The sequence below is a fragment of the Salmo salar genome, chromosome 12 (genome assembly GCF_965601325.2).
Source record: "Salmo salar chromosome 12, fSalSal1, whole genome shotgun sequence".
NCBI classification, from domain to species: domain Eukaryota; kingdom Metazoa; phylum Chordata; class Actinopteri; order Salmoniformes; family Salmonidae; genus Salmo; species Salmo salar.
In genome coordinates, this window is record NC_138302.1 from 19,267,962 (window position 1) to 19,280,000 (window position 12,039).

At 42.3% G+C, this 12,039-nt stretch overlaps 1 protein-coding gene across 1 annotated transcript in view; it reads left to right on the top strand.

Annotated features, from left to right (window-relative positions):
* Positions 1-3,554, top strand: part of LOC106564362 (uncharacterized) — a 31,274-nt gene extending 27,720 nt beyond the window's left edge. Inside the window, exons 12-14 of the mRNA XM_045690935.2 lie at positions 136-238; positions 1,458-1,591; positions 1,752-3,554. Coding sequence (XP_045546891.2) covers positions 136-238; positions 1,458-1,591; positions 1,752-1,887 — 373 coding nt within the window. The 3' untranslated portion in view covers positions 1,888-3,554. The remainder of the gene's footprint in view (positions 1-135; positions 239-1,457; positions 1,592-1,751) is intronic.
* Positions 3,555-12,039: the final 8,485 nt, after the last annotated feature.

Sequence of the window (12,039 nt, forward strand, 5' to 3'; positions counted from 1 at the left end):
TGACATTTATCTGTTTGTTGAGTTGGAATGGTGATCATTATTCTTTTACTTTCTAATTCTATGTTCTTTACTGTAGGTGTGGGGAAATAGAGAGTATCAGAGTTCTACATTCTAATTCTATGTTTTGTACCGTAGGTGTGGCGAGATAGAGAGTATCAGAGTTCTACATGAGAGATTCTGTGCCTTTGTCAACTTCAAGAATGCCAACATGGCCGCTCGCGCCTTGGAGAGGCTCCAGGTGAGTGGTGGGATGAAACATAATGCTGTCTAAATGCCTTCAACTATGTGAGATGTGATTTTCAATTCCTCAGCTTGAACTTTAGGAGTGTGTACTTTTGGGACTATGCTTTTGGTTCCATTGTACTTTTGGGACTATGCTTTTGGTTCCATTGTACTTTTGGGACTGTTCTTTTGGACTATGCTATTGTACTTTTGGGACTATGCTTTTGGTTCTGTTGTCCGATTGGGACAATGTTTCTTTAACCTTTATTTAACCAGGCAAGTCAATTATTAATAACAAATTATTATTTACAATGACGGCGAGGCTAAAGGCCTCCTGTGAGTATGGATAACCCCCCAAAAATCTAATTAACATAATAATCCAAGTCGCCTAAAGATCTGTCCGTTCAAGATAGCGATATCAGTCCACCGCATCCGCCGATGTCGCACTTGCGCATCTGCGGTGAATGGTGGCAGAGTGAGAGCGATGTTTGTCAGACCATGAGACATCCCGAAAAACGAAAACGTCTGTACAAAAACATGATTAAAAATAAGTTTGACTAAAAGGACAACATAGACAGAAGACACTGACAACAGCTCAAATACACCAGCAAACAAACAGTGTGTGTCTGTGTAGTGTAAAACAACAGGCTTCCTTACATAAGGCAATGCAAACTAGTGACATGTGGTGACAACTAGAAACAGCTACATGTCTCAATGACCTGTTCATCTATTTGTCCTTTGAACTCCTCCAGACACCAGGTCCTGGTGTTTTAGGTCGGCTTGGAGGGAAATTCAAGATCAGGGGCTGAGTTATGAAAGGGACTATTAGCATAAAACAAGATTTGAGATCTGAGCTTATATTATGTGTTCTCATTTTAAGCTAGAAGAGCAGGTTTTCTTAAATGAATAAGAATGTACCAGTGTTTGAGCCTGCGTGTTGCTACTGATGTCCACCTGACAGCACTGTAGAGATCACAATGGTGAGTTAGACATCTCTGCATGATACACAGAGTCAAGAGCCTTCAGTGTTGAGCATGAGTCTTGCACATAAATAGTATCACCACAGAGAGAAAAGTACAACGATTCAACTCCTTTCTTGCGGCAAAGGAAAAACTCTCTTTGTGCCGGTAATAAAACCCAATACAATGTTATTGGTTCCATTGTACTTTTGGGACCATGCTATTGGTCCTATTGCATGTATTTTGAATGTGCCTGCGGTTTGTCCTCCTATCCAGGGTGTGGAGCTGGAGAGCACCAGGCTGGTAATCAGGTACCCAGACCGCTGGATGCAGAGAACCCCTCCCTCTCCTCAGAGGACCAACCCTATAGGCCTCATCACCTCCTCAGCCTCCCAGTACGCCTCCACAGGGTAAGGACATCCATCTGTCTGTCAAAACATCATTATGAGTTATTCTAAAGTGTTATCAATCAACTCATAAACTTTTGAAATGTACAAAGTGATGGAAGGAGGAAGCAGAAGCACAGGTGCAGGTGTTTGTGTTTTGATACTGTTTGTCTCTCTCTCCCAGGACCAGGAGGATGGCTCCCATCAACGGTGACGAGTGTTTCTTCTGGAGGACCACCGGCTGTTTCTATGGTGACAAATGTCGCTTCAAACACAAGCCTGACCAGAGAGGAAAAGACAGGAAACCATGGCAACCCTGACCACCACGCAGCGACTGGATAGTAGAGAGGGAGGAGAATAATGAGGATGAGGGACTGTGTCCCTGCTTTAAAAGGGAACAGGAGGCTTGGGGGGGGGGGGGGGTGTCACCCCGTTTGTAGTCTTCTGGCACAGACCACAGATCCCAGACAGAACACTACACATATATAATGACTGTGTGAAGTGTCAATCAAAGTGAAGAGGTGTGCTCCTCTGATTTCCTTCCCCCTCTCCCTCGGCCTGAGAAGTGAAACATGTCATCATTGATGTCAGATGATGGAGATGATGTCATCATTAGAACTTGAAGGGATCTTTGCCCAGTGAACCTCCTCTATGATGACCATGTTGTAAACACTAAGGGGGCTGACATCTGTTGTTATCATGTGTTTTACTGTGTATGTATGTATGGTCATGTGACTGGACATGTGACCTGAATCTCTGACCCCTTGTGATGTCACTTTGAGACTCACTGCCAGCCTGATGCCATAGGGTGCCTAGTAATTGCCCCGACATGGGATAAATAAATAAAGCTTTTTAATTGAATATGGGGCATGTTCCAGGCACACTAAATTGCAGTCACCTGCCTTCTCTCACAACACCTGGATAGGTGTTTGTTTAAGATGTCAGCTAACCCAATCATGTTATAGCAAACTGATGCACGACTGCACAGTCCGTGGCGTGGCACACAACCATGAGTCAGCCTGGAACGTCACCAGTGTCCATGGGGTGTTCTAACATCCACACTAGACCACCTTAAATGAAACAAGTAGTGTGCTACTGTGGATATTGGAACAAGACCCATAACACCTTCCAAATATTGAGTTGCGCCACCCCCTTTTGCCCTCAGAAAAGCCTCAATTCGTCGGGGCATGGACTCTACAAGGTGTCGAAAGCGTTCCACAGGGATTCTGGCCCATGTTGACTCCAATGCTTCCTACAGTTGTGTCAAGTTTGCTGGATGTCCTTTTGGTGGTGGACCATTCTCGATACAAGCGGGAAACTGTTGAGCATGAAAAACCCAGCAGCATTGTAGTTCTTGACACACTCAAAGCAGTGCGCCTGGCGCCTAATACTGTACCCCATTCAAAGGCACTTAAATCTTTTATCTTGCCCATTCACCCTCTGAATAGGCATACATATACAACCCATGCCTCAAGGCTTAAAAATCCTTCTTTAACCTGTTCCTCCCCTTCATCTACACTGATTGAAGTGGATTTAACAAGTGACATCAATAAGGGATCAAAGCTTTTACCTGGTCAGTTAGTGTCACGGAAATAGCAGGTGTTCCTAATATTTGTACACTCAGTGTCTGTTCAGTGGACTAATAGATGTATGTTCAGTGGACTAATACATGTCTGTTCAGTGGACTAATACATGTCTGTTCAGTGGACTAATACATGTCTGTTCAGTGGACTAATACATGTATGTTCAGTGACCTAATACATGTATGTTCAGTGGACTAATACATGTATGTTCAGTGGACTAATACAATTGAAGTTGACTAAAGTGACAATATGAGGAGTACAGAATGACTGTTTGAGAGCATCAATGTAAAATGACAATCTGTCTGTATCCTCTCAGCATGTGGGGGAGCTGGGTGTACAAATGACTGTTTTATTATGTCAATCAGTTGTATTAATTCATAATAAAATACAGTTTTATCAAATCAGATGAAGTTTCATTATTAAATGTAATTTTATCTGTATCTTTATCCGCTGCCACATGGCGTATATTTACGTTTCCCTCCCTGATTGGATTGTCTGAATTCTCTTGTCGAGTGACAATGAAAAAAAACTACATTGATGAAAGATGTGAATCCCTCTACTCTGGAAAAGACATAGACCATATCTAGGAAAACGATTTAGGCTTTGACTGTTTCTCTCTGCCCCTGTTCCTGTTCGCAGTCGGCGTTCCAATTCATCCCACAGGTTTTCGATGGGGTTGAGGTCTGGGCTAATGCCCTCGATCTTCCACCCCGATCTCGACAAACCATTTCTGTATGGATCTTTCTTTGTACACGGGGGCATTGTCATGCTGAAACAGGAAAGTGTCTTTCCCAAACTGTTTCCACAAAGTTGAAGCACAGAATCGTATAGAATGTCATTGTATGCTGTAGCGTTAAGGTCTCCCTTCACTGGAACTAATGGATCTAGCCTAAACCACGAAAAACAGCCCCAGACCATTATTCCTCCTCCACCAAACTTTACAGTTGGCAGTGTGCATTGGGGCAGGTAGCGTTCTCCTGGCATCCACCAAACCCAGATTCGTCCGTCTGACTGCCAGATGGTGAAGCGGGATTCATCACTCCAGAGAACGCGTTTCCACTGCTCCAGAGTCCAATGGCGGCGAGCTTTACACTACTCCAGCCGACGCTTGCCATTGCGCACATTGATCTTAAGAAATGGAAACCCATTTCATGAAGCTCCCGACGAACAGTTCTTGTGCTGAAGTTGCTTCTTGCCACAGTTCGGAAGTCGGTAGTGAGTGTTGCAGCCGAGGACAGACGATTTCTACATGCTACGCGCTTCAGCACTCAGCGGACCCCGTTCTGTGAGCTTGTGTGGGCTACCACTTCACGGCTGAGCCGTTGTTGTTCCTAGACGTTACCACTTCATAATAACAGCACTTACAGTTGACCAGGGCAGCTCTAGCAGGGCAGAAATTTGACAAACTGACTTGTTGTAAGGTGCCATTTTGAAAGTCACTGAGCTCTTCAGTAAGGCCATTCTACTGCCAATGTTTATGGAGATTGCATGGCTGTGTGCTCAATTTTATACATCTGTCAGCAACAGGTGTGGCTAAAATAACCTAATCCACTAATTTGAAGGGATGTTCACATTCTTTTGTATAGTGTATGTACGGGGGGACCAGTACGAAAAAAATAAAATAATGTATGAAAAATGTATGAAATGTATGCATTCACTACTGTAAATCGCTCTGGATAAGAGCGTCTGCTAAATGACTAAAATGTAAAATGTATGTGTCCAAAAAAACACATTTTGTTATATCCCCTAGATATAGGACAGTCACTTCAAAACATTAGTCCTTATGATACATTTTTTCACTGTCTTTTTTTTTTAACCATTTATGAATGTGTTGTTCAATGCGTTTGTATTGTCTATAGCAGTAAAGTCCAAATTCAATATTTTATCAAATCACTTTTTAAGTATTTTTTTTTAACCTAAAGGGGTACTATAATTCAAAATCAAATAGCTAAATGATCCATGGTACGACCACCTTAAAACAATTCCATATGTCAGCTAGTAGAACCCCCCCAAACGGCTTAGACTTTTAGAGGTTCAGAAACCCAGTGTCAGAGGGAGCAATGTCCAGCACCTAGACACACAAATCAAATCAACTTGTATTAGTTACATGCACCGAATACAACAGGTGTAGACCTTACTGTGAAATGGTTACTGACAAGCACTTAAGCAACAACGCAGTTGTTTTTATGTAAGAAAATATTAGATTTTTTAAAATGATAAAAATGAATTACACAATAAAATAACAATAACGAAGCAGAAATAACCAAATACATGAAAGATTAATCAATGTCATTTAAAAAAACACGCATCATGCAGACACAATGGGACACAATAATCCCAGACAGACAGACAGACTTAGTTATATGCATGTCAGGCTTCACTTTGGGTCCGTTGTTCTGAAGATCAGTGAGCTGAAGACATCTCTTTCACACAAGAACACACTGCAAACTCAGAGCAGCTTGCCTTGGCCTTGGCATAACGACAGTTCACTGTTGTCTGTTGTTTCTACCTAGCTAATGTTGATAGCTAAATGTTAGCTAACTAGCTAGCTCACTAGCTAACTATAGGGTCTTGCTGTAATTCAGCGGCAGCTTATCGTATTGTTCACAATCCAGTACATTCAGAGTAGCTGTGTGATGCACAAAAATGCTTGTTTATCACTGAATAACAGCCTCTTCATGTAGCTAACAAGCTAGCTGAGCTCCCTAGTTCACTCAATTCAAATGCCAGTTCAACATAAGTCCCAATAACACAGTATTTTTACGTGGGTGCCTGCTTTATTCTATATATATTTTTAACATTTCCAAATGTTATTTGACCTTCTATTTTGTATATTTACATCGGTCTAGTAGGGACATATGAAGCCTGGAGGCTGCAGTAATGTTGAGATGTCAGTAGGGAGAGCTCTAGTCTAGAACACTGGTACCAAAGACACTCCCCTTTCATCTGTTCTGGAACCTTCAGTACCACTTTGATGCAGCTGATGAAGAGTGATGGAATGGGTCACATTTTGTCTCTTGTAAAACATGTAGGCCCACTCCTCAAATAAAGAAATGCAACTACAGTATGCTGACTTTAGACCATTTTCTATTTAGATACAGTAACATCCCTTATGTGACATGCTGTTGCTGCATGTTAATGCCCTGACTAGGCTACTTTAAAATGTGTCAACCACAGAACTCACACAGGCTACGCCTGCTTCTACTAACACTTACAGTAGACTACTTCTTGTTTCCACGCATTGACAGTAAGTTGACTAACTGTTCAAGACCTCTCCCCTTCACTTCACTCTGTAAGTACACTTGATGATATCTTGGAATATAGTTTTAGTTTTGATGTTTTTAGCCATACATCAAATGACTTCCTGTATCTTTGTACTTGTTGGTTTATTTTGAACTGTGTTTTGGTTGTTACATCAGGGCCTGTATTCATAAAGTGTCTCAGACGGTCCATATAATTATGATCTAAAAGGCTAAACTGATCCCAGATCAGCTCTCCTACTCTGATACACTTTGTGAATACTGATCCTGGACTGTGGTTTCATGTGTTTAGTTTAGTTCAGTTTATTCAATTGCATGTTTAATACGTGATCAGTAGAGTAGAGTATGCCAGTAATACCCAGATCTCCATTCAGTAGGGTCATGTTCACTGTCAAAGTATAACAGGGTCAAGAATAACTGTGTGTGTGTGTGGTGTGTGTGTGTGTGTGTGTGTGTGTGTGTGTGTGTGTGTGTGTTTACAAAACATTTACATTGTTTTGGAGAGCAATAGTGGTTTATTCACCTTCAATATCATCATCATGTCTGTACAAAATAAACACAGACACTTTCAGAAGGAGCAATGTCCTGTTACATGAAATATTATTTATTGCCATTTTAAAACACATCATGCAGACACAATATGACATCATGGATGTTTGGAGTGTTGAAGGTAGTTCCATCAGCGAGGGCATTCCACTCCGGAACACAGAAAGATGGAACATACCGGAATGTTCCATGATTGATAATATTACATCTCACAGTTAACAAGTTCAGATTATTTGTTGATTTAAAGCCTTTGTCCTTAGATGAATATCCACAATTTTGTCCAATTAGTAGTTAGAGAATAGAATACATCATTGTTTAGTGAGAATGTGATGTCATCTGTTTCTTGACCCCCTAACTAGTGTCAAACTATCCCAGGTAGGAAGAGAGGGGTGAGGGGTGGATGGGAGAGTGGAGATCCAATGGAGAGGTATCGTTTACCCCCCTGACAGCCCCATTGAGTCTGTTTTTGGGATAGAACATGGGGAGGGGGCAGTTGGGGTAAATATTGGCGTCCCTTCAATAGGCCACACCCACAAGAAGTGTCACTAAATGACGTTGTTGAACAGATGCATGGACTGCATGATGTAATCATCCTGGCCTGGAGGCAGGAAGGGACAAAATGCACAACGGGTAAGAAGCAGCTGGAGAGAAGGTTTAATTCTATTTCCTTGTATCTCTTTCCTCCTAGAAACTCCTGTTGTATAAGAACCCAAAGTGAACCGGAGGGCCTTGTTGTGGTCACAATAACAACCCTTTGTCAGACATCCCTGTGGTCCTTCACACATTCCTGAGTCAGTACCTAGGGATTAGTAGAGGTCATCCAGACCGTTTTTACATGTATAGACAGTTGGATCTCGTCTGAGCGGTTAGCTGACAATGCCGAGACCCGCTACGTACTTAATGCTGATTGGTTTAGGTTCTGTCTGGTCAGAACATGGTGTTGAGGCCCGTCACTCTACTCTTGATGGTCACCACCACCACATACATGCAGACACAGCTGTTTCCATTTGAATATATTTTATATTATTGTGTGGTTATATTCGCTGGTCTCAGACTTCAGTAAGGAACTGCATGTCAAAAGTCTGTCAGCAACACAACACCACTTCTCAAGACTAAAGATGCCATGCACTAACTAAAGGTGAGGGGAGGCGGTGTCCTGCAGCGCATCCAAGCACCCTGATTGGTTGGATGAACACCGGGTGCAAAGGGTGATTGACAGGGATGCAGGCCAGTCAAGTTGAGAGGGCATGCAAATGCACACAGTCATACCAGGCCCATAGGGCTCTGGTCAAAGGTAGTGCACTAAATAGGGATTATGGTGCCATTTAGGACGCAGTCAGTGTAACAGAATGACAGTGGCATGGTGTACTACTACAAACATGTGTTTGTGTGCTTCAATGTGACTTTGTCGAGTAGCCAGTGTTGTGTTTCACCATTCTATCTGATGTATTGTCAGTTTGTAATGTTGTTATTAGTCCAACATTATTGAGGACATTATCATTAGGATGGTGCAGTAATGTTGAGATGCCAGTAGGGAGAGCTCCGGTCTAGAACACTGGAACCTTCAGTACCACTTTGATGCAGCTGATGAGGAGTGTAAATTGAATGGGTTTGTAGAAAAGAAGGAAAATCTAATGAAAGGCGTAGACCATGAAATGCTTACTTACAAGTCCATGGAACTGGCCAACAGTTAGCAGCATACCACCCTGCATCCCACTGCTAGCTTGCTTCTGAAGCTAAGCAGCGTTCACCCTGGTCAGTCCCTGGATGGGAGACCAGAAGCTACTGGAAGTGGTGTTGGAGAGCCAGAAGGAGGCACTCTTTCCTCTGGTCTAAAAATATACATCCCAATGCCCCATGGCAGTGATTGGGGACATTGCCCTGTGTAGGGTGCTGTCTTTTGGATGGGATGTTAAACGGGTGTCCTGACTCTCTGTTGTCACTAAAGGTCCCATGCCACTTATTGTAAGAGTAGAGGTGTTAACCCTGGTGTCCACTGCTAAAATTCACAATCTGGCCCTCATGCCACCTAATCATCCCCAGATTTGAATTGGCTCATTCATCCCCCTTTTAAATATTCCCCAGGTTGTTGCTGTAAATGAGAATTTTACCTACCTGGTAAAATAAGGCTTAGATAAATAATAATAAATATATAGAACTTTGACCTGTTCCATGTAGAACTGAGAGGGGCAAGGCAACACATTCTAAGATATTATAAACATTCTAAATAGTAGGCTATATTAAACACATTCTAAGATATTATAAACATTCCAAATAGTAGACTATAGTAAACACATTCTAAGATATTATAAACATTCTAAATAGTAGACTATAGTAAACACATTCTAAGATATTATAAACATTCCAAATAGTAGACTATAGTAAACACATTCTAAGATATTATAAACATTCTAAATAGTAGGTTATAGTCAACACTATTCTGACGTGCTTTTGTGCACGTCATGCATGTTAATGTCTTAAAGAACTGTCCTTTCCTTCCTCTTTATCAGCTACTTGTGTTCTGACTACTTTAAATACAGTATGTATCAACCACAGAACTGACACTTACTAGCAGTTCACACTCACTACCAGTCAGTTGACTCACTGTACAAGACCTCTCCCCTTCACTCTGTAAGTACTCTTGATATCTTGAAATATAGTTGTTTGTTTTTAGCCATAAGTCATGTACTCAAGGGTCTCAGACTTGGAGTGCTGATCTAGGATCAGGTCCTGCTGGTCCATATAAATATGATCTAAATGGGAAACTAATCCTAGATCCTACTCCTATAAAAGGTATGTGTGACTTGTTGTGTAGTCTCACAGCTTGGGGATAGGAGCTATCATTCAACCTGGTGGTAACTGCCTTGCTCAAATTGGCAGATTTTTCCACCTTGCCAGGTCGGGGATTTGAACCAGTAATGTTTCAGTTACTGGCTCAACTCTCTTAATCGCTATGCTACCTGCCGATACCGCTGACACAGACCATATTACCAAACTATTATAATGATGTTATTTACACACCATCCACTCAAGGCTGTGATGATGATGTGTTGTTATACTGCATCCCAAATGATACCATATTCCCTATAGAGTGCACTACTTTTGACTAGAGCCCTACCTGCTGCCCCTGATGGTATGTATGTAGTTATTCACCAGCTATAGAGTGACTTGTTGTTTATGTTTCTAAGACTGCAGGGTGGGAGATGCAACAATGGCCTTGAGAACAGCAGGAAGTGTGTTGGTGGTCTTTCTCTGGTCTGTAGCAGGTATGGTCTCATTCTTATCTTTTAGTTGCTCTGTTTAATAATCTACAGACATTTCTAAAAGGATAAGAATCATAATGTTATTCTGGTGTGTTCTGTTAGGAGTCTCCACTTCACTTTAAATAGTTATCTTTCACACCTCACTGAGTGATTCTTATCTCTGGTTTCCATTCACACTCAAATCAGGAACTACGGCAACAAAGTGTGGTCAAACCCTACCTTCAGTGTGAGCCAATAGACCTTGTCTTCATTCTGATACCATTGTGTTATGTGACTGTGTTTCAGTGGTACTGGGTCAGTATGGCTGGAGTGTGACTTACACCACTCAGAGTATCTGTGCCTTGAAGGGGTCAACAGTGGAGCTGTCCTGCTCTATCAGATATCCCAGTGGTACAGTCACATCAACCGTCTGGTTCACTAAATGGGGGACTGGTGTAGAACCTGAAGATCTAGGTCAGGACCCAGAGTATGCAGGTCGTCTGGAGTATCATGGGGATAAGAAGAATGGTCACAACCTGAGAATCACAGACCTGAGAGAGAAAGACTCAGCTACGTACAAGTTCAGATTTATAACAGATCAGACTGGAGGGAAATATACTGGTTATCCTGGAGTCACTCTGTCTGTCACAGGTACAGTAACATTCTATATACTGGTGATCCTGGAGTCTCTCTGTCTGTCACAGGTACAGTAACATTCTATATACTGGTGATCCTGGAGTCTCTCTGTCTGTCACAGGTACAGTAACATTCTATATACTGGTGATCCTGGAGTCTCTCTGTCTGTAACAGGTACAGTAACATTCTATATACTGGTGATCCTGGAGTCACTCTGTCTGTCACAGGTACAGTAACATTCTATATACTGGTGATCCTGGAGTCACTCTGTCTGTCACAGGTACAGTAACATTCTACATACTGGTGATCCTGGAGTCACTCTGTCTGTAACAGGTACAGTTACATGCTTTATACTGCTTTATACTGCTGTCTTTTGAATTAATATCTACTGTCCATTTCGGTCTAGAAATTGGATTTGTATGTATGAAACAGATTGAAGAATGAAATGAGTATGAGAATGTCTTGCATCATGTGATTAAACTATAGAACAGGTGATTCAGGGTTTTAATGTTGTGATCTACTCCAGCTCTGCAGGTGAAGGTGACTCCACCACGGTCGGCAATGTCGAAGACTCTGACCTGTATCACCACCTGTACTCTGACTGGTAACCCCACCTACATCTGGTACAAGAACGGACAACATCTAGATGAGAGCACCTCCCCCCAGTACAAATACTCAGTCTCCAGTAACTATGTAGACAGTTACTCCTGTGCTGTAAAAGGCCATGAGGATCTCCACTCTCCTGCAGTGTGTGAGTGTGGATTTAACTCAGTATCTACAACCTCTGTCTGCTCGCCCTCACAGTGTCAACCACTGCAACACTTTGCAGCAGGTGGTATAACTACTGGATTACTGAAGCCACGATTCCACTGTGTTATGCCCTCTGTTTCAGGTGTTCAGGGTCAGGACTGCAGCAGAGTAACTTACACCAAGAGGAGAATCTGTGTCTTGAAGGGGTCAACAGTGGACATATCCTGTACTTATGTTGGTTATTATTCCACCACATCAACATTCTGGTTTAGAAGTGATAAGTCGACCCCTGAAGACCTAACCAGCGACCCAGGGTATACAGGTCGTGTGAAGTACACTGGACCATACAGAGGTCCCTTCATCCTGAGAATCACAGACCTGAGAGAGGAGGACTCAGCTGAGTATCGCTTCACTTTTAAAACAGACAACTTTGAATGGGGTCATAGTTTCCCAGG